At 36.4% G+C, this 27877-nt stretch overlaps 2 protein-coding genes across 5 annotated transcripts; one reads left to right on the top strand and one right to left on the bottom strand.

The window, feature by feature from the left end:
- LOC107716775 (coiled-coil domain-containing protein 25-like) lies at positions 1 to 2765 on the top strand. Of its 2 annotated transcripts, none has more exons than XM_016523331.1 (9): positions 1 to 92; positions 456 to 503; positions 592 to 631; positions 741 to 792; positions 893 to 968; positions 1054 to 1157; positions 1415 to 1617; positions 2135 to 2180; positions 2263 to 2765. In XM_016523331.1, exons 1-9 carry the CDS (start codon positions 62 to 64, stop codon positions 2290 to 2292), a joined length of 630 nt encoding a protein of 209 aa, XP_016378817.1. In that variant the 5' UTR covers positions 1 to 61; the 3' UTR covers positions 2293 to 2765. The 2 variants fall into 2 exon arrangements, with proteins under 2 accessions (XP_016378817.1, XP_016378824.1); XM_016523338.1 differs by having other exon boundaries at positions 19 to 201; positions 2263 to 2764.
- Positions 544 to 27877, bottom strand: LOC107716757 (scavenger receptor class A member 3-like). Of its 3 annotated transcripts, XR_001637250.1 has the most exons (8): positions 27525 to 27877; positions 22466 to 22501; positions 22091 to 22135; positions 21437 to 21559; positions 20126 to 20206; positions 18564 to 19607; positions 17366 to 18321; positions 544 to 554 (listed from the first exon to the last, which is right to left on the bottom strand). XR_001637250.1 is itself a non-coding variant. In XM_016523308.1 (7 exons), exons 1-7 carry the CDS (start codon positions 27529 to 27531, stop codon positions 17885 to 17887), a joined length of 1773 nt encoding a protein of 590 aa, XP_016378794.1. In that variant the 5' UTR covers positions 27532 to 27877; the 3' UTR covers positions 16872 to 17884. The 3 variants fall into 3 exon arrangements, 2 of the variants coding, with proteins under 2 accessions (XP_016378794.1, XP_016378806.1); XM_016523308.1 differs by lacking the exon at positions 544 to 554 and having other exon boundaries at positions 16872 to 18321; XM_016523320.1 differs by lacking the exon at positions 544 to 554 and having other exon boundaries at positions 16872 to 18321; positions 18564 to 19571.

Genomic DNA, 27877 nt, shown 5'->3' with positions numbered 1-27877 from the left:
GATTCATTCACCGGGAATCACGTCGTTGAAGCGCTGCTTGTTGCTGTTGTGGTCGGAATAGATGGTGCACATCACATGTGCCTCTGAAACAGGTTATTACTTACCTCTGATGTGCTCGATGTTTTGTTGAATACATATAGTGAGACCATTGAAAGGTTGCGTCTTTGCGTAAAAAGATGGTGTTTTACTTTATAAGCGCCGGTGAGTAGTGAATTGTGTGTTTTCTGTGCCCAGGCAAAACAGTGTTTATGTTGTCAACAAAGACAGTTTAAATACGAAACAATTATAATGCTAACAATAATACAACATGGAACAAAAAGAAAGATTATCAAAACTGCAATACGCAGTAACTTGACATTGTGAGATTATATTGTTGAAGGTTCGGTGTGTCTTCAGATATGTAACAAGAATAAACAAACAAACAAAAACTGCTTTTTAATGCTTCTCTTTTACAGTTGTCTCACCGCCCTATACCATCTATATGGGCAAAGATAAACATGAAAGTAAGTACCGAATTCCTTATAAATAATATTTTCCAGCACCCTCACCCTTTGCTTGTCAGACCATTAATAACTTTTTGTTTTTCAACAGATGAAGATCTTATAAAATATGGATGGCCTGAAGATATCTGGTGAGAACAAAAATCTATTTGTTGTTTGCCACCACATATGAATTATTATTTTCTAGTTTTGCTCCGCTGTGAAATATTAGTTCAAGTGCAATGAATGTGTGTGTTCCAGGTTCCATGTGGACAAGCTCTCATCTGCCCATGTATATCTAAGAATGCCCAAGGTATCATATTTTAAGTGTATCATATTTTAACCTACAGTTTTATTTATAATATTTCTGTGTTTATTTATATTTTCTACATTTATTATGTTCACAATTAAAGGGTACAATGATAGAAGAGATACCAAAAGAAGTCCTGGTTGACTGTACACAGCTGGTCAAAAACAACAGCATTCAAGGTAATGCTTCTTTACAAGAAACATCCAAACTTGTTTGTTAACAATGCTATTTAAGGGATTTTCTGAAATGTATTTTTATTTATAGGTTGCAAAATGAACAATATTAATGTTGTCTACACACCGTGGGGCAATCTAAAAAAAACAGCAGACATGGATGTCGGGCAGATAGGCTTCCATCGGCAGAAGGAGGTATGAGGAGAGATAAACTCTATGATTTTGTTCACACTGCAGCCAATTCTGATCCAGAACTTTTATTAGGATGCATCAGCTTGAAATGACAGAAATTAAACTAATCTGAGTAAGTTGTGCCAAAAAATACCATTTGCTGCCTGTCTGAACAAAGTCTGTGTGATTCTAAGTTGCTCAGGTATTAATATAGTACTTTGAAATCTTCTAAATAACTGCAAATTCTGTATAAATATCCATTTACTATACAATGTCAACAGGTGAAAATTGTGGCAGTAGAAAAGAAAATCAATGAAATCATCAACAGACTAGAGAAAACAAAAGAGGAGCGCTATCCTGATCTTGCTGCTGAGAAGGAGTCCCGGGACAGAGAGGAAAGAAGCGAGAAAAAGACACAATTACAAGAGCAGAAGAAAAAGGAGAAGGAAGAAATGAAGAAGAAAAAAGAGACAGAAGAATTAAGGTGCTGCATATTGTTAAAATGTTGAGCATATTATGCATTTTATAACCTCTACACAAACATTTAAAGGGATAGTTCACCTTCAGTTGCTGGTCCCCACTGACTTCCATAGTATGCGAAAAAAAAAACACTATGCAAGTCAGTGGGGCCTAGCAACTAAAAGTGAACTATCCCTTTAATTTTTGAAAAATACACTGGCGTCCAAAAGTTTGAGACCACTAACGAAATGCGTTTATTTTGCATTTTCTAACTCAATAAAAAAAAGTCATTACAAATTATATTATCAGCATAACAGTTTGAGTGAATTCCTATTGTTTATATATATATATATATATATAAATTCTATTTGGTAAATCACTCTTTAAAGTGGTCTCAGACTTTTGGACTCTACTGTAGATGCATAAATGATAAATATAATAAAAAATAACCTTTGTACATCAGAATCAGTCCTTGAGACGTATTATTTACAGGTACAGGCATCTATTTTGTGTACTTACTTGTAACATCTACTTTCCTGTAGGAATTATTCAGCACTCATGAAGAGTGACAACATGACCACAAATGAGGTAATACATCCTTAGAGCTTAATATTCTGCGGAGCATTGACACTAATTCTTTTATGACATGATATGATCATTTTTTCTGCAGGGTGACTATGATTCGGATGACTTCATGTAAAGTAAAGGAATTAATCTGCGATTAATAAGAACCGACATCTTCCCCCACAATATCTTATTTGTCAAAGGAAGGGAAGCGTGCACTAGAGACAGCAGAAATGAGCCATCAATAAGAAACAGTACTTGTGCCTATAAAGCACAATGCCAGGACCATTCTAGAGCAGTTGTTTTTGTCATTCCTTTGAAAATACAAATGCAATATGTAAAGTATGTAAAAATGAAATGACAAGATAGATTAGATTGCTCATTTAAACCAGAAGAATTTCAAGATCTCCGCTGATTCTGTATTTTAAACAGTTATGTTGTTGATGTTTTTGGATGAATTAAAGATACTCGCTGTGGAGATATGTTAATGGATGTGTACACTAAGACCTTTAGGGTATTTGTGCTTGTAAATGATAAACCTTTTTGGAGTGATACCATTGAATGACAAATGCCTAAACTTTTTTGATGTCCTAAACTAAATAAATCTTTGACTTTCTCAGTTCACTTCAGTTGTTATAACTTTCTACAAATACACTTCTCTGAGCAAAGCTCAAAAATATGAACTTTTTTCCCCTAAATTTCCAGTTCCATATGAAAGCAATCATGGCATTTGGATGAAGCTAGCATTACATTAAAATGCGGTAAATTATTTAAAATATTTTTTAAAAAGTTTACAGAACTGAACTACATAATATTGTGACTATTGCTTTGTTCAAGCTTTCAGTAGTAAAATATCGTTACCGACAAGTCAAATTGGCGATCTCTTCCATTCAACCTGGGCCATAATATCCACTAGATGGCAGCATTGTATCGAACAAATAATTTGTTGGTATAAGACATCCACAATAGGATACAAAACAGGCTCTGAAACAATTTAAAAAGAACACGGTGATTAAGAACCTCAAACTAAATATTACACAAGCTGTTTCGTTAAATTTATTTATTTTATGAGATTTTATCAATGCTTACTAAAATTGCTCATCTAAAGGTCTAAATACAGCTTGAAACCCTTATTTGTGATTTTGCCATGTTTTACCAAGAAACATTAAATTATTAATTTGTATTTTTAAAATAAAAAAAATATAAAATTTGAATTACTATACCAGAATTATTTTTATTTTATTTTATACCGTAAAATAAGACCCATCCAAATCAATTTATTGGTACAATAATATCACTGACAATGTTATGTTGTGGCTGAATGATCAGAAATCGAGTTTTTTTTCAAGAGTCTGAAAGCAGCTGACAGACCACATCCTCCTAAAGAGCTAGCACACTTGTTGCGGTACAGACAGACACAAAAGAAAGAAGTTATTCTGCAAAGGCGTCTCCTGTCCAAGGCTGAGCTGGAAAATATGACCTTGGACTGGACCTCAGATGTCCTTCACTGGCAGGATGTTTCTGGTTTGTTTATAGGAAAGATTCAGTCACATTCTTTTCAAGCCAGTGGCACTGCACTATTATAACACAGACCTTTCCAGGAACTCATTTACAAAAAGCAAGTCTTGTATTAAAGCAAATTGGATTTAAACTTGGGAGTTACATTGTCTGAATGATTAAATCATACTGTCACGCCCGTGGCACATACATTTTACTTGTGGAGACAAGTAAATATACTGCAAATTAATCAGATTAATTCAATAATGGCACACAATTCAAAGTTGTTTGTCAGAGCTGTTTTGAGTGTGGCTTGCATATGTCCTGATTCATTCGGGCCAGCTGGAGCCTTTAACAAAAGCAAACAAGGTCATAAAGTGGGTGCAGAGAAGAACAGGCCTGGAGATGAGCCACTGTGATGTGAGGCAATGTGGAGGACACATGGGGCTGATTGAACAGTTCCTGCACTGTCGGGGAATGAGAAGACCTCAAACAATGAGATAAAGTGCTGCTTTCTGAACCGCTGGGAAAAACAACAGAAACAGTTAAAGGGTCATGATTATGAAGTGCTAACTTAATTTGTAAAGAAAGTGGAGACATAATTTTAAGTATGTTCAGGCCTTCTCATCATTGTATTGTGGTACCACTTTCTTTCAAAAAAATGCAAATTATTTCAGGACTTGCTCTTTTTTAATGAATATTTTGTTCAGCAAGGGTGCATTAAAAGTGACAGTAGACTTTCACATTGTTACAAAAAAATCTATTTTAAATATGCTGTTCTCTTGAACTTTCTATTCATCAAAGAATTATGAAAAATGTTTCATAGTTTTCACAAATCAGCATATTATAATGATTACTGAAAGATCATGAGACATTAAAAGACTGGAGTAATGGCTGCTGAAAATTCAGGTTTGCCATCACAGGAATAAATTACATTTTAAGATATAATAAAATAGAAAACAGTTATTTAAAATTGTAATAATATTTCACAATTTTAATGTTTCACTGTATTTTTGACCAAATAAATGCAGCCTAGCAGAACAGGCTTCTTTTAAAAGCATCAAAAGTCTTACAGACCCCTACATTTTTATTGATTGCAAGTTAATTGTTGTCATGGTAATTGGTGTATTTTTTAAAATGATATTACAGTAATAGCTGTCTGATTTTCAAAAAGACTCATTTTACTATTTTCATTAGACCTGAAAACTATCCAAAGGTCAAGTTTGGCTCATGTCATATGAAAAAAAGTATACATTTAAAAACAACACAATTATTTTAATTGTCCACCTTCTATTATTTTTTATACTGATCTAATAATATTTTATACGCTCTACTCTAAATCTAACCCTTGCGTTTGGATTTTAATAATGTAATTATAACATCATTTAGCTATTATGAATTCCACAGGGGAAAAGTTAAATATGAATTCTACAGTTCAACAAAAACAAATCTGAGATTACTTTGTGAACAAGCCACATCTGTAATTCATAAATGCATCAACTGTTTTAGCTCTTCTTTACAGTAATATCTTTGCATAATACCTACAACCATTTCCAACCATAAGGTACGATAATTACAGAAATTATAAACTTTATATTTTAACCAGAGGAGATTTCTGCCCTCATTTGTGGGGTTAGAACCCAGTGGAGAGCATCTCTCCAGCTTCATTCTTCATAACACATGATCACTCCCCATGGGTACAGTTAGAGGTTTAATTTGTGCTTGACTTATCGGCAACACACTGCATTCTGCTGATTCACTCCAGAGGCCCCTGACACAGTGATTAGACAAGATCAACAGAGATGTGACCTACTGATCTGCTCAACCCATCCAGCTGACAACACAGATTCCTCTGGCACACATACAGAGCTTACACCAGCAGCAGAAGATTTCCAGTCAAACCCTTATCTCACCTTGCTTTTATTTTGACAACACTGCTAGAAAATCCAGCTAAAATCAGCTTAAGCTGGAAGATGTTTTTCAAAACTTGGTACCTGCTTTCTTATTAGCTGGTTCAAACTGGTTTATGTTGTTTACCGGCTGGTAGATAAGGAAGTTGTGAGAAGGACGTCAAAGGAATATTCATCTCAATAGCAGCTGCTTGTCTGGTGTGTGATCCTTCAGTGCACACAACCTGCTTGTTGCTGTCATCATGTTTTAGAGATGTGACTGATTAGAGGTATGGCTCGTTAGCATGGTTAGTTAGCCCCTGCTGGTAGATGTTGTAACTACAGCATCTGACAGAAAGAAGAAAAAAAAACATCTTTCTCCATTAATGGCCATTCAAATGTATAATAAAAACAAAGCTCAACTATTTCCCTATATTAATGAAATCATTTTGATGAATATTGCTTGTAAAAAAGTTTATTGCATCAGAATACACTAGAAAACATATCAACCACCTAAACTAGCTTGGATCAGCTAGAAACCAGTGTTATTTTAGTATTATTTATTGTATTTATGAATCTCTTGAATTCAGTTTTATTTTTATATCTTTAGTTTTCTTTTAGGTTTTAGTCATTTTGTCATGTGCTTCTGTTATTTTTAATATTTCTGCTTAGATTTAATTAATTTTATTTCAGTTATAGTTTTAGTAATTCAACTTAAACTTATTTATTTCAGTTAGTTGCCAAGGAAACATTTCTAAATTTCATTTCAATTTAAAATCTTTTTTTGTTGTTGTTGTTGTTGTTAAGGTTTTTCAAATTTTAGTTTACCATAACTACTTGTCAGTACATTTTGAAATAAACGTAATTCATATTTCAAAGACAATAGACATAATTATAAAATTACGCATGAAGATGTATTAAACATGGTCATTCTCAAGTTCAATGTATAATTTGAACTAAAAATCCATTTTAATTTAATTACAAATAATATGCTCTTACATTTCTGAAGTCTATTCTCATTTCTAAAGTGTACTTCTTTTTCATAAGGGTATGCATATATATATATATATATATATATATAGGCTATTGTTATTTGTAATTCAACGTTCATATCAACAAAAACTTCAGAGTGTTAGAACAGCATTTCCACAGTCGGGTCGGAAGTTCAACAATCCTAAGTAGAGCAAAGCAAAAATTCCTTCTTCAGAGACATTTTTGTAGGGAATACACAGAGCAGGTCAGGCATGTGCGGAAAGCTGGAGAATATGTGTGGATTGCACCTGAGGGAGCCATTAAATCAAGGTCATGTGATGCTCACCATCAGTCCAAAAAACTCTTGGCGCTGTCATAATGCTCTGAAATTCACTTGGGAGCTCGGCCATATGATTCTGGATCTTTGAATACAAGCCCAGGAGGAACCATGGAGCTCAACAGCAAAGGATATCAGCAACGCATCCAAAATAAAACATCACTTACAAACATTGCATATGGTGAAAGTTTCCTCTCTCAAAACTGTGCACAGAAGAGTTCATGAGTTTAGATCTGCCTCTTGAGTCAATCGAAATCACTGGCAAATGCAAATCAAGCACTATATAGTCCCCTGCTTTCTCGATGACACTCACAGCAAAACACTTTAAGGAGTCTGGAGAGGGATGGCGTTTCAGTCCCAGAATGAGGCTGCGGTTGAGGGGCTGTCAGAGGGAGGCGTCAGTGTAATCTTTGTGGTCTGGAAGTCATTCTCTTTTTGTCCAAATGAGCTTGTTTATTTTTTATCTATTGTGAAATAAAGTTGCTTTATTGTGGCCTAGTTTAGTTACTATTTCAACTCAGTAACTGGTTCAGTGTCTCACTGCATGAACCTTGTCAAATAGCGCAGGGAAAAATGGCCCGTTTTGTCTTGTATAATGACTCAGTACAGTCTGTATTTTTATTGTTTTGCCCATTTAACCACATTGCTTATAAAGTGTTCTTATTTCAAGGTGACCATAGAAAACCCATTAAATCGTTCCTCGTAATTTTGGAAACAATAGTCAAATTGGAAATCTGATGTTTGGAAATCATGCCTGCCTCCATGCATTTTACATTCTCTGAACAGAATGCCTCACCCTCTTTGTTTTTGCAGAAGACTGAACAAATATGACAGATGACTTACTACATTTACCAAAATGTGCATTATACAATGTGCAGTGATCAGATGCAAAGTAAGGTGCTTTGGATAAAAGCATCTGCCAAAATTCATATGTAAATGCATAAATGCATAACAGGACTCACTGTGTGGCATCCAACAATACAATGCACTCAGCTTAGACCAGAAATTATATTAGCTATGATTTCTAACTCCATCTCCTTCCTCAAAACTTTAATTGCACTGCAAAAGTATTTGCACACAAAACTGAATTAAAAAAAAAACTGCATCTTGATCTGAGATGTAACTGGATACTGAAATAAACATGCAGTGTAACAATGTTACAATAATGTACTATATTGTTTGAAATTTATTATAATTGTCATATGTATATATCTATATAAAATGCTAACAAATATATATATATATATATATATATAGTGCCATTTTCTTCTAAAATGAGCATTTTTGTCAGGCTCCTATATTTATGTTCAGTTATTTCACTTTAATGGCAATGAAAAGAACATATTCATTGCCATTCAAGTGAAATTACTGAACTTACACATAGGAGCAAAATTATTTGAACAAAATGATTGGAAAATAGAACAATTAGAACATGAATAAAATCAAATTAAATATGTCATTATACAGACACATTATTGCTTGACTATAATGCTTAATTCTATCGATCACAGCATTCAGCAGGCAAATGTTTTCTTCTATGGTAACTGACAATTATATATTAGTTTTTCCTGTGCAATGTGCTAGTTCAGATATAAAAAAAATTGTTCAATAAAAAACTCAAATAAATATTGCATGTCCATTTATTTTTTTATTTGTGTTTATAATTATGCAATTATTTACTTTTATTATTTATTTGTATTTATTTGATTACTAAGCATAGAATAACCAGAAAAAAATAAGTGATCACAATTATTACCTTACTCCATATCAACAGACCAACCTGGAGGTAAGCAATTATATAGACAAACAAACCTACATGTGATGTAACATAAACATCATGCAGAACAGAGCCCTGCATCACACTTGGCATGCCTAGAGTTGTCATTCCATCCAGTTATCATAAATGCAAACAATGAAACACATGAGACTGCATGGAGACAGTGAGGGCGTTTATATAAATGAGCATATAAGCAGATGCAGCCTCCTCGAGACGTCCTCCAAGCACGATTAGAGAAAAATTGCAGCATGGCGTGGGACGAAGAGGAGGGTCTTGGCTTTTATGCTGAGTTGTTCATCTGCGGTTGCCTATGAGGAGCACTCTGGGAGGAACAGGACTTGACTGGCAAGTAGAGCTAACAGGGTCCAGATGGCGCCCCCGCATTTGGGAAGGAGGTCAGGGGCTGTTACTACAGCTGCGGGTTCCTCTGCACCAAGGCAGGGCAGTGGAAAATCATATTACAATCATTGTATGAGGTGAACATTTTGGACGCACCCAAAATCTTTCAAACACCATATGGAGAGGTAAAGAAGGGGCAAGAAAAGGAGGGCAGAGCTGATGTTGCTTTAATTTTATGTTCAACACTCACATGGCATGTTAAAGTAGCATGTAAAGGGAAACAGCTGGGGTATATTACACTACGGATGATGTTGTCATGTTATGCAGTGCAATTTCAGAGCAAAATCTGATTGGCAGAAGAACAGTATTTGAGCTCAATGTATTAGATTACTGAGAAAGTGGCGCAAAACAGTCAAAAACTGCTGATAAATCTATAGCAGAAAGCCACTGCTATGCTGGAGGGAGGTTGGACTCATGTCAAGACACTTCTAGAGGAAAATACAATATAGGGTTGAGATGTTAGCATAACAGAAAACTACAGATGATATAGGGACACTAGATAAAACACATTAAAGGGATAGGTCAAGCTAAAATGACAATTCTGTCATCACATACTCACCCTCATATTGTTCCAAACATGTATGACTTTCTTCTTAATGTAGAACACAAAAGAAGAGATTTTGTAGAATGTTGACTCCCACTGACTTCCATTGCATTTTTTGTCCATAAACTTGTCAGTGGGAACCAAAACTGTTGTTACCAACATTCTTCAAAATATCTTCTTTTAATCTTATGAAAGAAACCCATACATGTTTTTAACAACATGATGGTGAGTAAATCATTACATAATTTTTATTTTTTGGGTGAGAAAAAATATTGTTTTCTAAGAAAAAGGTCAGAATTGAGAGATATAAACTCGCAATATAACTTGCAATTCTGAAAAGAAAGTCAGAATAGTGAAATATAAACTTGCAATTGCAATAAAAAGTCAAAAATGCAAGATAAAAAGTTGCAATTACCTTTTCTATTTTTTATTATTTGGCAGGAATAGAATTGCAAGATGTAAATTCAGAATTCACAGAAAAAAATCAGAATTGTGAGATAAAAAGTCACAATTGCCCTTTTTATTTCTTTATTTTGTGGTGGAAATGGCATTCACTGGATTATTAAGGGATAAAGCAATCAGTTTATTGCAAAAACATGCTTCAAGTTTCTGCCTTTAAAACCATTTTGGATAACATGAGCAACAGGGCCTGATTGCACAAAACCTCTTCAGCAAAGAATACCTTTAATTATAATTATATTTAAAAAATCATCACGAAGGTTTTTTTTTACCAGATGCTAGTTTTACACAAACTTGTGGAATTCATGCATGCTGTTGTTAAAAAACCATAAGGTGGACAAAACAAATACTACAATATTGATGTGCATTCATGTGCATTTGCAATTTAACTTTTTAATAAAAATTATGCTGTGTGTGTAATCTGTAATGAAAAATAAAGTGTATTTAATTGGAAAATGCTTTCTTGCTTAGACAATGTAGTCTCTTGGACTGAACGGCTGGAAGATGAACATCCCTTGGCTTTCTTCATGCATGCACTTCACAAATTATTTCAAATGAAACAACTCTGACTTTCCAAGGCCACCGATTGATGAAAACAACACATGGATAAGTGGGCTCGTGGGGACTTTATTCAAAAATGACTGTCTTTATCCAATAAATCAATGATTTCTTTGGAACGCTTTTCATCTAAAAATAATGAAACTCTAATCAAATGTACCATTTGACTTGTATTGGTATTCACAATTTGCTAAGTACAGTTTAATTACAAGCGTAGCAGGAAAATTAGTTTGAGAACCTGTTGCTGCAAACACACTTCAAAGACGCTTTGCAGATTGCAAAACAGAGCGGCATGTGACCCCAAAACCAGGTCAGAAAATTACAGACCCTTTAAGACCACCTGTAAGGAGCAAAACATTTCACAGCAAAGGTCAAGTAACTGTAGCCATATACAGTATCTCACAGAAGTGAGTACACCCCTCACATTTTTGTAAATATTTACAAAAATGTGAGGGGTGTACTCACTTCTGTGAGATACTGCATATCTTTTATATTTAAATCTAAATACTTTAAATAAATACACATATAAACCTTCTGTGAATAGAGATCTGGAATAACTCCATATTATTAGAATTTGATGTTAAGCCCTTTGCCTGCACTTCAGTTGAACTCAGGTTTTAACTGCCATTTCCAGAAGATTTTTTTTTTATGAAACCCAACCCACCCTTGTTTACTGACATACCAGAGTAGTTTCTTTTTTTATGCACAACATCACACCATTCCCTCTGCCAAAGGTTCCAAACTGATGCCGTTTGTTTGGAGAGAAGCATTTCCTCCTCCATGTGGTTTAAATAAGGAGTCTCTTGAGTGTGTCTGTATAATGAAATCCAAATAATATTCATGTTTTATTTGGTTTGATTTCAAACTATTTCTGCAGCAATTTCAATTCAATTATTTGGATCATTTAATTTAAGAGAAACAAACAAAGAAAACCTATTTCATGTATGAAGCTAATCAGTGGCTTGTGGTGGACTTCAGAAATGAGATGACAATTCTTTTTTTTTCTTTTTTTTTTTTTGGTTGACTGATGTCAATAAAGGATAAAGGCATTAAAAACATTAAATTAAGCTTAAAGAATATGTTGACCCTGTCACCTTGCAACTAATACTATCATGTTTATAAGATCATTTACATTACTATATACTAAAACAGAATCACGGCAAATGCTCTTCAAGTTTATGCAAATTAGTTCATTTGTTTGAATCAGACATGATCGCATGTGGTGATGCCTGAGTGAGACAGTTGTTTACAATCTAATTACTGAAGCTGAAGCCAATTTGTGTTGACTGACAAGATAATATGCAATCAAGTAACTTTTCACCTGTATTTTGTCATTATCTCACTCACACCTCACATTCATCCCACGGTTATGAGAATGCAACAAAAAATCCCTCCCTCTCGAATTTCATCCACTGTGATGATTTGATTATAAGATTTTATGGCCACCATGTAGACGCTGAACAGGTCTGTCAAGAGGTCCTGGTTTTGTTCAGGTTGTCACTTTTCCAAAAAGACCTTTCACTGAGACTATTAACTGTCAGCTTGCCGTCTGGGTTTATAGTCTGTTAAGGTTAATGTGTAATTTACAGTTCCCTGAGCACTAACTAAACCACAAATTTATGTTGTACAGGATCTCTACAGTGTCTGGCTATGTTGTCAAAATATATTTTCATGACCTTACAGGTGACTTCGTGAGGTGTGCTGTGCGTCCCTTTTGATGCAATTAAAGAGACCGTTTGCGAAGTGAAAATGAAACAATAATAATGTAGTACAACTGTGCAAGGAAATTACTCTAGATAATGTTCACCATGTCCTTCATCACAAAATCATACTAAAAAAACAGCACTAAGTCAAGAATGGTCTTATACATGTGGTCACTTTATTAAAAGAGCAATGCCATGCTGTTTGGGAAATCTTTGGAAGGATTACGGATTTATTATTTATAAGGATTACAAACGTCAACAAACAAGTAAAAATGTCCATCATTTCCAATTAAGGACATATATCTGATAAAACATCCACAGATCTGTGCTGATGTCAAGTCTAAACTCTGCTGTTTTTGATGTGTCTAAGTTTGGCCAAAAAAAGAGGAATTTTTAGATTTTTCCAGACAATAGGTGTAGAATACTACTTAAACCACATTTTCCCATAGAAAAGTATTTTTGTTCATTGCAAAACACATACTCTGCCTCACTGATACATTGGCAAGATTTTTAAAATGTTTTTGAAAGAAGCATTTTATGCTCGTCAAGGCTGCATTTATTTGTTTAAAAAGAGTAAAACTAGCTTATTATTGACATTTAAAATGAATATATTTTAATTTATATTTTATTTTATTTTAATATATTTCAATGTGTAAATTTGTTCCTATGATGGCAAAGTTGAATTTTCAGCAGCCATTATTTCAGTCTTCAGTATCACATGATCCTGCAGAAATCATTCTAATATGCTGATTTGGTGCTCAAGGAAGAATAATTATTTTGTTTAAATCATTATCAATGTTGAAAACAGTTGTGCTGCTTAATATCTTTGTGGAAATTGGATTCAGGTTTCTTTGATTAACAGATCATTTAAAAAACAACTTTTAAATGTTAATCTTTAAATGTCTTTACTGACACTGTTGATCAATTTAATGAATCCTTGCTGAAAAAAAGCATTAATTTCTTTTAAAAAAAAAAAGTAAAACATTTTCTTTTCAAAACATTGTAATTTTTAAAGCAAATGTTCAGAAGCTTGCTTATTTTTTAACATTTATTCCATATAAACTATTCAGATTTGCCATCACAACAACAGCGTTTAAATTGCACCCTGAAGTAATTTAAAATTAGTTTAAAATGAGTTGCACTTCAACACAGTCCAACGGCTGTCTAGACGTTTTTGACAATCTGTTTGTAGAGCCTTTACAATTTTTTTTTGTTATGTAATGCAGTTGCTTGTTTAAATCGTAACCTAACCATGTCCTAACGGCATACCATTAGAAATATCAAAGACAAATTCAGTCTCCAAATCAAATTCCATGCAATAATAATGTCACAAGTCATAAAATGTGTTTTATAGCTTTTAGCACAAAATCTTTACTACTCTAGTGTACTTCTCCCTTCGACATTACCTTTGCTGTGGCAGACATTTTATTAAATATCTAAGTGAGAAAATGCTTGTGTGAAATGAATTCCGCATGGAAGAAAAATAAATTGGCCTCAACATCTGGCGCAGTTTACTCTGGCAAGTCATATGTTATTCAGGAGAGGGAAAACATGACACCCTCGAGCTTTTCATTTTTTAAATTCCAAACTTAAAGCATAAGAAATAAGTATCTGCTGTACATTGTTTTCATACATTGTAGGAGAGCAGCGCTGTTTTTGACAGAAGAGGTGAGAGACAGATTTTTCTCACAGCCCATGACTTCCCGAGTGAATTCTGTCATTGTGTCAGCAGATCAGAGTTTGAACCCGGGGCAACACACATTAATGTGAGTTATTAATGATACATTGGGCTAAAATGCATTTGGCTTAATCGGTTTCTGACAACAGAGAAGTGTCAAATCAAGCGCTTGAGTGTGTTTTGATGATAAACTTTGAACATTATTACTTTGCCTGGCTTATTACGTTCAGCAGCTTTGATTGATGGTGTAAATACACGTCTTTGGAAAGTTAGCATATTGAGGTGTTAACCATTGAAGAATCACGTAACGTTTTGGTTTAATGAGAACCTCTGACCTGTTCTTGAGGTCATCATGTTTTCTTTGGCAACAGGAAACTTCCTTGAAGTGTCATGCACCATTATAGAGGATGGCCTAAACTTTCAGGCCAGCTGCAGACACTCGGGGCCTAAGGACACGAGAGAGCAACCAGGCGTAAGTGCTCATGAATGGGCAACACAATCTGCACGCTATTTCCTAGTGTATTGGGTGGTCATACTACACTTGGTGTTTCATTAAGTTCCATTCTTACACATGCAAATATGGGAGAGCTGGAATGCAAGTATATGCCCAGTATTATTTTGCACTGCATACATACAAGTTCAAGCTGAAACCAAAGAATACAAACTTCTGCTAGGGTTGCTTTCCATACAAACTGTCAAGACCTTTGCAACTTAGCAGCTGGTACCAGTGTCTACAGCATCATGTCAGCGTGTTTGGCAATCATCACTCACATTTTCTTCAATCAGTCAAGCTATTTTATTATTATTATTTGTTATTTAGAATTCATAACTTAAAGGGGTCATATGATGCTATTTTAAAGATCATTATTTTGTGTATTTGGTGTAACAGAATATGTTGACATGCTTTAATGTTCAAAAAACACATTATTTTTCAAATACTGTACGTTATTGTAGGTCCTCTATGCCCCGCCTCTCTCAAATGCTTCGTTTTCTACAAAGCCCCCTCTTTTGACAAGTGCAGTCTGCTCTGATTGGCCAGCTGACCCAGTGCATTGTGATTGGCCGAACACCACAAGCACGCGTTGGAAATGTAACGCCCCTTACCATAATCGCGAGCGTCAGCTTTCAAAGTAAATATCAAGACAGTTAATAATGTCGTTAGTTTTACCGTCAGTTCAAGCCCGAAAGGGCAACAGAGTCGTGTGACAGACACAGTGATGATGCAGTACACAAGCCGCGGTTAAGACTGCTGACGTGCTATGATTTCTGACAGGCAGTTCACTCTCCTGTGATGTGACCCTGTTCCCCTCACACACACACACACACACACACACACATACAACGCGTTACTCTGCGCTGCGCAAAATTCCGCATTTGAACAGTTAATAGCAAATACTTAAACTAGTAACAAAATATACTTACAGTCGCAGATTCAGAAGCGCCAGATTGTCATAGTAAAGTCGGAATTGACCATTTATTAATTTTTTTTTAGAAATAGCCTTTGTGCACAGCCAGCCTTGTACTCTTCTAGGTTAAAAAAAACTGTCGTCCATAAAATGCGTTGCACAAATTCGAACATCTGGGTTGTGCTGTTCTGTTGTAAATAAATCTTAACCAATGATTCCTAATTGCATCTACTTCCGGAAGGCCAAATAAAGTGCTTTTGCTTTCGCACTGAAACACAGCGTCTCCCTGACATGGCTGCATCAACACTACTGCCGTTCCTGAAACCAGCCTTCTTTCTTTGCGTGCACATTTGGGCGGCATTATGCTAATATTTCCACATAGTGACGTAGATATGTGGGGGCGTGTTAGAACGAGCCGTTTTAGGTAGGTGTGGCTGACTCTTAACTTTTAAAAAGAATATCTCTTTGGATTTGAGACTTTAGTCTTTGCAACTTTACAGATCTTCTTTATGCACCAAGAGCTTGTAACACTCCAAAGAGAAAGGAAAAATTGAAATCGCATCATATGACCCCTTTAATAAATGCAAAAGCCCTAGAGCATGACATTATATCCACTTACCTAAATTCATTCAGGGTCCTAATGTTGTGGGTAGACATCTTATTTCTCCTAGGTTCTCTCCTATTTAACACTTGCAAAAGCTAGTCACATAACAACACACAGGCAACCAAAATCCAGTTCCACTGGAACTCATTAGAAAGCTTGAAAAGTTTGGCTGTTCGGGTTTATCAATTCAGCTGGCTCCCACACAACTACGTTTTCATTCCAACAAGGAATCAATTTCCTTTGAAAAATTGTTTGGTACCCACATTTTCTAGATCAAAAATGCAGATTATATCATAAACAGAAAGCTGGAGATGAAGGCTGAAGATCAATTTGCACAATAACGAATCTGAGAAAGAAATAAAGCGATTGAAGAATAAACAGATTTCTTAAAGAAGCAAAAGGGAATGGGGAATTACATCACAGGGACCTCACACCACATTCAAATGTCAATTGTCCTCTCTAATGCTAATAGTTTGTTTCCTGATTGGAACTTACAGTCATGATGCAATAAGAAAAGTTAACACTAGCTGTGACAAAACAACTAATTGCCTTTATGTACTGTACGTCGAGAGATGAAACATACTAGAATTAGTTATGTCACTAAATTGGCTCTTGATCAAGTAGATCTTATCTCAACTCTGCACTTTTGATTGTGATTTTGATCGTTTGATTGATGAAAAAAGTCTCTTTACCCAGCCAGCACAAGTTGTTTTAATAATAAAATAAAAACAAATGATGCAGTTTGGTATGATTTTTCTTTTGTAGTAAAACATATTATATTGACATTTTGCATTTACTTGAAGAGAAACCTACCAATTAGATATTCTACGTTTCCAAAATGATTTATTTTTTGTCTAATAAAACAAAGTTTCAGTTTAGTACTTTTTTTTAGAACGCAAATTTTGCAATGTGAAAACGTTATAAAAATATTTTGTGCTTGCTGGGTAGATAGCTAATCATATTATATACATTTGTTTCATGATTTCACTATGAAATGATAAAAGCATTAATGAAAATGGAAAATACTTGGTTAGTGAACTTGAAAAAAATGCTTAACAAAAATGGCCCCCTCTTTTTTTACATTCGTATAACCCTTTGTTGTGCAAAGAGAATAAACTGTATGCTAACACATCATGAAGTCCTCCTCAAAAACACATTAAACAGATTAACACATAAAATTACACCTGTTAAAATTCTATATTTACAAATTGGGAAATCAAACCAATATGAACATTAAAACGTAATGTTGCACATTGCCAATCAATGAATAAATTTGTCTGTACAGTTCACACTGCTCATTGCCTTGGTTTTGCAATTTCATGCAATGCCAGCAACTGTAAAATGTGTTCATTTGAATTTTTCGCACAGTGTTTCATAAACTTGTACCTATGGTACCTTTAATGAGTGGAAATAGTTGGTTTACTTGAACTCATAATAAAAATCATGTTTTAGAGTACCAGCTCTGAATGTTCTGTGATTATGAGGCAAATGCAGCATTACTAAATAAACTTCATAAAAAGCAATAAAGCACAGTCTCATCTGAGTTCATATGCTAATGCTGGCAAAAGATTGAGTCTAATGGCTGGTACCTAGTACAATTAATGGTTGCATAGCAGCCTGGCTCTGTAACCATTGTTAAAACAAGAAACTTTGTGAAGTGGCTCAATATACTGTATAGAATTGTGCTTGAGGAATATTGAAAGCCTATACAAAGTGTATTGTTGTTGCAAGCTCCATGTTTGGGGAATGTATACGTGGGCCTCTAAGATACCAAAGAGTCCCCACCATCGTCTTGTTTAGAGAGAGATTGCCAAGTCGACGTTTACCACCACCATCATCACTCTGTCCAGAAAGGCAGTCAGTGTATCACCATTTGGGGTATTTTTAAGTTTTATGTCTATCTGCTCATGAACTCTGAGCAGGCTTCCCTGGTGGTCCAGGTATTCCACGTGGCCCCGGTGGTCCCACAGGGCCTTGTACTCCTACTGGTCCAGGAGGTCCATGTACCCCTGGGAGTCCAGCTTGCCCTCGGATACCTGCCGGTCCTTTGGGGCCAGGAATTCCATCCTTCCCAGGAGCCCCCATATCACCCTTCTGTCCCTTTTCACCACGAGGCCCTGGTGGCCCTAAAGACCCTTTTTCTCCTTTAAGTCCTGGCCCACCTTTCATTCCAGAAGGTCCTTGTACACCTTGATCACCCTTAATTCCCATAGCACCCTTAAGTCCTTGAGGTCCACGATTCCCTGCAAGTCCCCAGTCTCCTTTCGGTCCCGTTACACCTACAGGTCCTTTGGCTCCTGATTCTCCCCTATTTCCCTTTGGACCTGGTGGACCAGACACACCTATAAAGAATCCAGAAAAAAAGACACTTAGACACTTAAAGAACATGCAAGTGAACCTATTAGACACTACAACAGAGGTCTTCAAATCCAGCCCTAGAGGACCACTGTCCAGCAGAGGTTAGCCCCCAACCCTAAGTTAATCAAGGTCTTCAGAATTTGATCAGGGTTGGAGTAATACTCTGCAGTTTAGTGACCCTACAGGGCTGAATTTGAGGAACTCTGCACTAAAGGTAGACAACAACCTTTCAGAATAGTGACATTCTGGATCAGCTTTGCATGACTGGTGTCTACCAGCTTCATCTCCTCAATCACCATTGATAGGTTCCTCACATCAGCATCGAGGCGTACATTCAGCATCATGTACTGCATTCTCAGAGTGTCAGCTAGGTGAAGGAGAAGCAAGACTGTGTTGTTAAGGTTCTGCAAATCTTCCGTGTGACTGTTCAGTCTGGATTGGCAAGAGGAACTCTCTTGGTTGATGTATTGGTACATGCTCTGAACATGGCTGATAGTTGCTTTGAAGCTGAAAGAGAGTGTGTCGATCTCCATTTCAATGGACTTCATTCTTGCATCCAAAGTCACAAATCGTTCCCCGGTCCGGTTCTCGTAGTACTTGGCATGGTACTGGTGGTCATGCATGTTCTCCTCGTGTTCATCAATGTAAGACGAGACATTGTCCAGTTGCATCTGAAGGTTCATGACTTGCAGAGTGAGGTCATGCACCATCTCTGAACTCATGCTAATACGCTGGTGAGTGGCAGAGACACCATTTTGAATAGCCCTCATGGTCTGTGTGGTTACGCTGGCATTGGACTTCAGGGCACTTAAAACTCTGCTGTAGTTCTGCCAGTCCGCTGTTATTTTTTGAAGCACCAAGGTCTCCTCTTCTGCCTTTCTTTGAAGAGCACCTATCCACAACGCACTAAGGGCGACAGTAGTGTTGACTTGTTGCATTGTGGCCTTCAAATCATATCGATCCTCAACAAGGGTTTTCATCCCTTGATCCATTTCATTGATGACAACCTGCCAGCCAGTTACCTGATCCAGGTACTGACCCAGAGACTGGTTTACACGCTTGATGATAATTCCAAAGGACTGGAGGTCTCTAGTCATTCTGTTGCTGGATTGTGTAAGCCTTTGCTGAGATTGGGTCGCCTGGTCCAACTGCTGCTCTTGACTGAGTACCGTCTTCTGGATCTCCTCATACTCTTTCTTCAGTCTGGCAATCTCCTCTTGATATTGTGCAACATCTAAGCAGTTGGAATAGTTATTTACAGTGCTGATATCTGCAATACAACCACCAAACAGTGAATCGCTTGTCCCACTGACACAAAATACACTGTAAATTGCATGAAAATGCAGTTTTGTTTTAACAGACTGAGCACTCTGTGTGCACAGCTGTTTTGTAGGCCATTATTTTGGTAATAAATGATTCCTCGTGAGGTTTTACTCTCTGAGGGGTTCACCGACCACAGGAAGTGAACCGAGAGATTAGACAAACAAATTAGATAAATTTAGCAGGCCCATTTTAAACAAGCAACTGTGTGAGAACAAGTTTTTCTTTTTGCATTTTCACTTTCCTGTTGAAGATCAGTGTTTTATTGTTAACTATAACTAAAACTAATACAAATTTAAATAAAGCCTATAAAAATATTAGATAAAAAACTTTAACGTTAATTATTGCCTTGTCAACTAACAGAAATAAGTATAATAGTATATAAATCATATTGAAATAACACCGCTGTCGATTTTATGATACCTACCAGTTCCCAAAATGCATGTATTGTAAAATAAGAATTCTTACCTTTTATGCTCTCTTGGACCTTGGAAATCTGTTTGTGGCTAAATTTTTCTTCTTCAGATAAGTTGTCAACTCTCCTGAAAACTGACATGACAAATTTATTGATATTAAAACCATTATTTTAGAAATTTAGGTGATGTGAAACAAGCAAACAAACAAAATAAATAATAAATGTTTGATACACATATCTGCTTATAAGCAAAAAATGTGAATGTGAAATTGCATAATATTGTTGGAACGGTAAACCCATCTTAAGTGATCTCTGTTTCCTCAGAGAATAAATGTGTCCAGAACCTTTCTTCACACACCAAGACTTAATCTTGGACTATGGGGACTGGTAAACTGTAACGGAACCTCATTTGTGGTTGTAATTTATATTCCAGCTGTATGAATGCATGTCACCTGCTGTATTTAAAAAAGGTGCTAAAAGGAAATTATTGACTTTTTGTCACTAAACAGGATACTTGTGTTGCTTGATCAACTTGCTTTGTGCAAACTTCAGATTACTTCCTACATCAAATTCCTTAACATAATAGTATTCATATTACACACATAACTGCTTGTTATACAACAACATTTTTGAGGAGTTACAGCAATATGAAACAGATGTGTATGTGGCATCATTCTGAAATATCTAGTAGTTAGGCCTGTTTTTTTCTTTAAATGAAACCATCATCTTGTCATCATATATATTTCATCAAACCAAACAACATTCTTCTTGATTTGTTTAGCCACAGTTTAACTATGTTGTGGGCTGACATGGTAGTATCACATCCTGCCACCGGGACAATGTTCATGAAGCTCTTGTTGAAGCTCCCATTGCATTTGAAACTTGGGGGTGTTGTTGTGGTGAAATATATTGTAGGTATGATTTGCAGTTCTTTCACTAATGACTTTTGTTGTGCTTTCATGCTTGTAAGTGGGGCAAAGGATTCAGATTTGGCATCTAACATCACACATGATGTGAGATTTATTGTTTGGGCAAGGTTTTGGCTTACTTCTAACTATTAAATCTGGAAATTGTTGACTTTGAGCATTATGCCGAATCAATCACTGCATGTTGTAACCATGTGTTTGTAGGATGAAAATTGGGGTGCCCTACATTCCTTTCTCTGGCCCATAACTGACTCCCCCCAGCAATGTGTCTTCTCATGTGAAAATGCTGATTGCTGATTCAAGATCAAGCATTTATATCTACCTTTCAGCTTTGTTCACTTTGGTGTCACTTTAAAGAATGAAAATAAAAAAATAAAAAACTTAATGTAAAAAAAAAAGTGTTGCAAACATGGATGTTGTAGTGGCAAGAAAACTTACCAAGGGATGCCAAGACAGCCACTGCAATGATGAGCAAAGCTAAAAAGCCATAGAGCATTTTGACAGCTAGCTGAAGAGAATGTGTCTGCTGACATTTCATACATCCTCCTCCTCTTGCTCTTCCTGTGGACACACACACACACACACTCTCAGTTCTCATAAAGAAACCTGGTATTCCCTCCAGATATGAACTTTATCACAAATTAGCCATTCTATCCTAACTCTTATGTAAAAAAAAATTACAACTTGATCCCAAAATCAACATTAAAAAGACTATTAACATTCAAATATACAGCAGTGCCTGAAAAAAAGAGACTCTATTCAAATTGGATGTGACTAATAATTCAACTGAGCTCACAAATTCTGTAAATGAAGCTTTTCTAAACACTGAACATTTGTCAAGAACTGAACATTTAAAACAGATGTACAATAATCACTCAAAAAACAGTGGTGGGTAAATGTTGACTCATGTACATATAAACACACTAATGAACACTTTAAAGTGAGCCCATTTTCAAAGTTTTCAAATTTAGATATTTATCGAGACATTCAGCTTACTGTCTAACTCTGTTTTACGAACTCCATCTTTTGTACTCCGTGATGCCTCATTAATAAGGAGAGCAATAATCTTTAAGAAAGATGAATTTTTCTAACCTCTCAAGGGAGGAATTTCCTCTTCTTCTCCAGTCAAGTCCTCCTCTACAAAGAGAGATTGCACAAAACATGAATAAATCACGACTTTACAATTTATAACATCGTACTTGAAAGCAATCATGATTCTATTAAATCATCGTTCATCGTATTGTCTAATCAAACACAGTTCCCCTTTGAGATTCAACATCTACCTCCTGCACAGAACAAAAAACATTGTACCATCATATTTTCAACATGTCAGGTCTCAGACTTTAATTGCAGGAGATTATAAGAGGACATCTAGATCCACTGCAGGGATTAAACACATAGTTGGTCTTATAAGTCTATATCAAGAGGGCTCAAATAAAACTGAACAAAGAAAAAGACTCCACATACCATTAAAAAGCTGGTTCTCGTAGCCACTATAGCTATCTGTAAAAGAGGAAAAAAGCAGCAGGGATGATGTATGTGTTCACAAATTAAGGTCAATAGATTGAAACAAACTTTTCCTGGGGAATGACACACACACTCTGGCTTTATCACAGGAAACATAAATCATAAGAGAGTTGAAATACCAAGACCTGCTTGCAAGCACTCGGCCTTAAGACAAAAACCAGTCAACTTGGACCTATTCGTACTAGATGAGGTCACTGCTGGAAAGAACCATATATTAGCACAATTGCACAAAATTGGTGAAGGAAGTGTTTTTACTAAATTTGATTGGATCTTTTGGAGGATTTATTCCTCCCAGGAGGAATAAAATTGCCTGGGAATATTTTGCATGTCAGAGATGCTCTTAACATATGCCAAAAAGGGCCCTTACTATGGCTCTTTTGAGTTTATGAGCCCAGGTTGCGTTTGTTTTTAATGGCATATTAAATTGTCTTTATTTCTTTAAATATGGTATGTTTTATTTATTTTATTTCATATTTCTATTTTATTTCAGTGGATACTTATTTACAAAGTACATATTTTAAATAATTAAATAAATGAATTGCATTTTTGGCCAATTATTTTTTGCCTGCAACACCAAAGAGATGGTTGACCAGGTACACAACATGCTTTGGGTGGGAAAAACCACAGCTGTTCTGGCTAAGTGCCACAAAAAAAAAAAAAACTGTGTGTGGTGCAGGACGTAGCTAAAAATAGAACAGAGGATGAATGTTATAACATCTGGAAAAGCATTGTCAGCAGAGGGTTAGCTGGGATAAGCTTTTTTTCCACTTATTGCAGCCACCCATGACAGTCAGTAAACTAAACAGCTGATTACTACCTGCTGAAGTACAACCAAAATATTGTATAAAGTGCTATTGGACTATATAATACACCATCAGAACATCTAAGAAGCTTTATGAACAAGGAACAATAATAGAAAAAAAGTCTCAAAACTCTATCATGAGGAATGATCTGGTTAGGTCATTGTTCTGTGTGATCTTGTTCTATGAGTACCAATGTCATTATGTTTTATGTGGTCTCCAAGATCGTCCATATTCAACAGAGCATACTAGTTTCCATGGGACAAAGGAATACACAACAAAAAGCATGAAAATGTTGGGGAGTCTCTATGAAAGCCTGCAATCTACCATGTTTTAGAGAGTCATGATCTCACTGAAGACAAGCCAGGGTCTGCTTTGAAAATTTATTTGGGCATTAATTCTCTGCAGAAATCTGAAAATGTGGCACTGTGTTCCTGGCTGAGAAGAAAGGACAAGAGTTAAGGAGCAAACTTCAACAAGGAATGGTGACTCAACATCTCTACACCCTGCAGCTGCAGGGCACTGGATTGGTACTGAAGGTAAAGAGTTGTTACTGGAGGTATGCCAGTTATCACTGCCAATGCTGTTAAACATCAACTTGTTTTCTCTTTATCAGACACTACTTTTCAGCAAGCACTTTTAAAATAACATCCCTCAACATCACAGTCTCAGGGAGTTCGCACCTGCTTAATTTTCCGTTTGTTTTAAATCGTGGGTCTGTATTTTTCAAACCCCGGGCACATCTTGGAGCCAATTGTTTATACTACTCAAGCCGCTGAGGTCAGGTCTGCCAGAGCCAGAGTGCTAGAAGGGGCAAAAGCTTGATGAGGGAGAAAGTGGAGACTTTACATTTCCCCACCAGTCCTGGCTACACAGGTGGCTCGGAGCAGGCGCAAACGTGGGTCTTGTGAGTGTTGCCAACAGTACAGAGGAAAAGGAGGGGTGCCTTCAGTCTGGCCTGGATGTCTGCATTCCCTTTGAAAACGCTTACAAGGAAGCCAAGAACCTTCAAAAAGCACTATGGCTGGGTCAACAGAAGTAAACATAAAAAGTATGAAAGTTAATGAAAGAGGCAGGATATTTAATTAGCTTGCTGGGTCATTCAAGGATCTGGAGGATATGGAAAGTTTCTAGAAGTTTAAGAGCATAAGGTAAATATGCCAATGTTTATAAAGGGTGGGCAGTCACAATCTGTGTGCTTTCAAAATTGAGTTGCATGATGTAAGGTTTAAACAAACAGGGAACCTTAAGTTTATATGCGCAACAATATAATACAGTAAATGGCACTTAAAGGTCACAATCTGGCCATGTCTGCTGATTGCTCTCAAAACCAACAGCAATTGTTGACCCTATCACATCAGCATGGATGTAATTTAGGTAGCATTAGAAGGATACATTCTTAAAACATCGGTTATCTCAGGTGTACATATATAAGTAAATCAGTCCACTTGGGCAGATGTTGTACAGTATGTTGGCAACCAGCTATGAAAACACATCTGTGCCCTGACCAGACATTAAAGGCTAAAATTTCATTCTGGGTCTTCGAAACACTGTGAGAATTACTAAAACCATATGACTCACAATGGTGGCATGTAAATACCAATCGGAGACAATTATATATTGTCAGAGACCAGTACAAAGACTTGATCACCAAGATGCACTTAATCCACCAAGATGTGGTTGTCAACGTATTAAAAAAAAAATTCACACAATATGTGATTTGTTATGAGGCATCCTTCAGCTCATCCTCTTTTCCAGAAATACAGCAAGGAAGAGAAATGTTTAATACAACACAAGCGTCGAGAACTCTTTGGACAACAGGGTTTAAGATGATATCTCCTTTCAGAACTTCACAATGTCATAAGTTTGTGGTTGATTTCTTCAGCACCTTCTAAGATTTCAGAGGATTCACCCAATCCTTCAGATCTTGCAAAGAGTGAGGGGTTCTCAGGGGTAACTTCTGGAGCTTTGATGTCCCAAAGAACGAATTGGCGTGGTGGGCATGATCTCTAAACTGTGGGTCCAGGAGGTTGCCCAGTGCCTTCAGATGGATACACTTTGCTGAACAAGTGTCTCTACAGTTCTGGTTGATGTACAACTGCTTTACACGCATTTTAAAAATTACAGTTCTACTCTAGAGTTCAATGGAGAGTAATTGAAAACATTCATACTGTATATTGTAGTTTATTGAAAACTGTAGGTGAATCTCACCCCCCTACTCCCTTCTTTAGATATCGTCATGTTTACAGTCACACATGTGTTTCCCTTATTACATGAAAGTACATGTTCTCAGATGTTTTACAGTCCGTTTTCTGAAGCTAAACGTTTTTTTAAGACAGCACCATTAGACGTAACAAAACACATTTTTTTCTTTGACCATTAAATGGGTCCTTCTGTGTTCAATTATAAACAAATATGAACTGGGGCTTTGATGTCCCAAAGAACGAATTGGCGTGGTGGGCATGATCTCTAAACTGTGGGTCCAGGAGGTTGCCCAGTGCCTTCAGATGGATACACTTTGCTGAAAAGCACCAAAACAGGAAACATCCAGTATTCTGTGGTATTATGTGACCAGATGTATGCAGTGGGTATAAACCATCAGACAGAAATGCCTGAAACTAGAGATGTGGAGCATAGGCAGAGGGCAGGGTCTTTCCAAACCGCAGAAACCCAACCACAACTAATAAAGACAAGTGTCTCTACAGTTCTGGTTGATGTACAACTGCTTTACACGCATTTTAAAAATTACAGTTCTACTCTAGAGTTCAATGGAGAGTAATTGAAAACATTCATACTGTATATTGTAGTTTATTGAAAACTGTAGGTGAATCTCACCCCTCTACTCCCTTCTTTAGATATCGTCATGTTTACAGTCACACATGTGTTTCCCTTATTACATGAAAGTACATGTTCTCGGATGTTTTCCAGTCCGTTTTCTGACGCTAAACGTTTTTTTTAAGACAGCCCCATTAGACGTAACAAAACACATTTTTTTCTTTGACCATTAAATGGGTCCTTCTGTGTTCAATTATAAACAAATATGACGTGCAAGTGTGTTTCATTAGATGTAATCAAGATTAAGAAGAACCTATCTGCCAATTACAAATAGATGCATTGGTCAGATCCTGGGAAAACAGCTGAAGGGAACGTATGTGTGGACAAGTGTCTCTACAGTTCTGGTTGATGTACAACTGCTTTACACGCATTTTAAAAATTACAGTTCTACTCTAGAGTTCAATGGAGAGTAATTGAAAACATTCATACTGTATATTGTAGTTTATTGAAAACTGTAGGTGAATCTCACCCCCCTACTCCCTTCTTTAGATATCGTCATGTTTACAGTCACACATGTGTTTCCCTTATTACATGAAAGTACATGTTCTCAGATGTTTTACAGTCCGTTTTCTGAAGCTAAACGTTTTTTTAAGACAGCACCATTAGACGTAACAAAACACATTTTTTTCTTTGACCATTAAATGGGTCCTTCTGTGTTCAATTATAAACAAATATGACGTGCAAGTGTGTTTCATTAGATGTAATCAAGATTAAGAAGAACCTATCTGCCAATTACAAATAGATGCATTGGTCAGATCCTGGGAAAACAGCTGAAGGGAACGTATGTGTGTGTGTGTGTGTGTGTGTGTGTGGTTAGCTCTGGCTCCACACCTGCTGCCCACACCAAGAACGAAGAACTCCCCGCACATCTCTCACTGCATGAGGAATGTATTAGGAGCCAAGCTCTTTCATGAGTTTCTGGATTATGCATTAAAAGAGTGAAAAATTGACCTTCACCTTGGATATGTTTCCAATAAATTAAAGATCCTACCAACGGATGCAGATCCACATCCACACTTCCCTTCAAAAAAGAACTCACTTGGCTTTTAAGAAAATGAAAATTATTCTAAAGTGCTACCCCATCAGTGTGGTTTATCTAAGAGTTTAACTAAAAATTCAACAGCAAATGGTGTCAAGCTGAGAGGGATGACGGCATGATGTATCCTGCTTTCAAAGTAACAGAACGACAAACTCGCATCCAACATCAACAGGTCCCTGCTTTCTTTAGACCTTCAGAGTTGGGTCTTGCATATGTGCTGTCAGCATGCTCATGTTCACAGTGATTTACAAGTGCTTCTCACATGAATTAGAAAACCATAACGTATTAGTCATAGTAGGAATCAATAAAAAGAAACATTGCTTACCTTTCATGTTGATTCTGTAAAGTCAGCCCAGGTCAGTTAGATAAAGATGACTGTGGAGACTTGAGACTGAATGTATTTCATCTGTTTGAATATTCAAACTTGGCATGTATTGCAATGACTCATCAGAATCCAGAGCATCAATCAAGAAGCCATACTGGTTTGTTTACACAAAATCAGTCACCAAATCTGCAGACTAATCCACTGTTGGGAACCCCTGTGGGCACAGCTGGTGTGTCAGGAAGACCCCTCTATAACATGCTGCTTCTTTGCTATAGAACCAGAAGAAAATAATACCTTGGACAGTAACCATGTGCAGCTTTAGGAAACATGCCGGAGAGAGGGAGAGATTGGTT

This window comes from Sinocyclocheilus rhinocerous, unplaced genomic scaffold (genome assembly GCF_001515625.1).
Source record: "Sinocyclocheilus rhinocerous isolate Xijiao unplaced genomic scaffold, SAMN03320098_v1.1 scaffold1874, whole genome shotgun sequence".
Lineage (NCBI taxonomy): Eukaryota > Metazoa > Chordata > Actinopteri > Cypriniformes > Cyprinidae > Sinocyclocheilus > Sinocyclocheilus rhinocerous.
The sequence above is the reverse complement of the archived record's forward strand: the minus strand, read 5'-3'. Positions and strand labels throughout refer to the sequence as shown.

Coding starts and splice junctions, on each gene's coding strand:
- LOC107716775 (XM_016523331.1), top strand. CDS start 62: ATGGTGCACATCACATGTGCCTCTGAAACAG. Junction 504..591: donor GGGCAAAGATAAACATGAAA/GTAAGTACCGAA, acceptor GTTTTTCAACAG/ATGAAGATCTTATAAAATAT. Junction 632..740: donor GGATGGCCTGAAGATATCTG/GTGAGAACAAAA, acceptor TGTGTGTTCCAG/GTTCCATGTGGACAAGCTCT.
- LOC107716757 (XM_016523308.1), bottom strand. Junction 22,136..22,465: donor CGAGAACCAGCTTTTTAATG/GTATGTGGAGTC, acceptor CTCTCTTTGTAG/AGGAGGACTTGACTGGAGAA. Junction 18,322..18,563: donor GAATGTCACTATTCTGAAAG/GTTGTTGTCTAC, acceptor GATTCTTTATAG/GTGTGTCTGGTCCACCAGGT.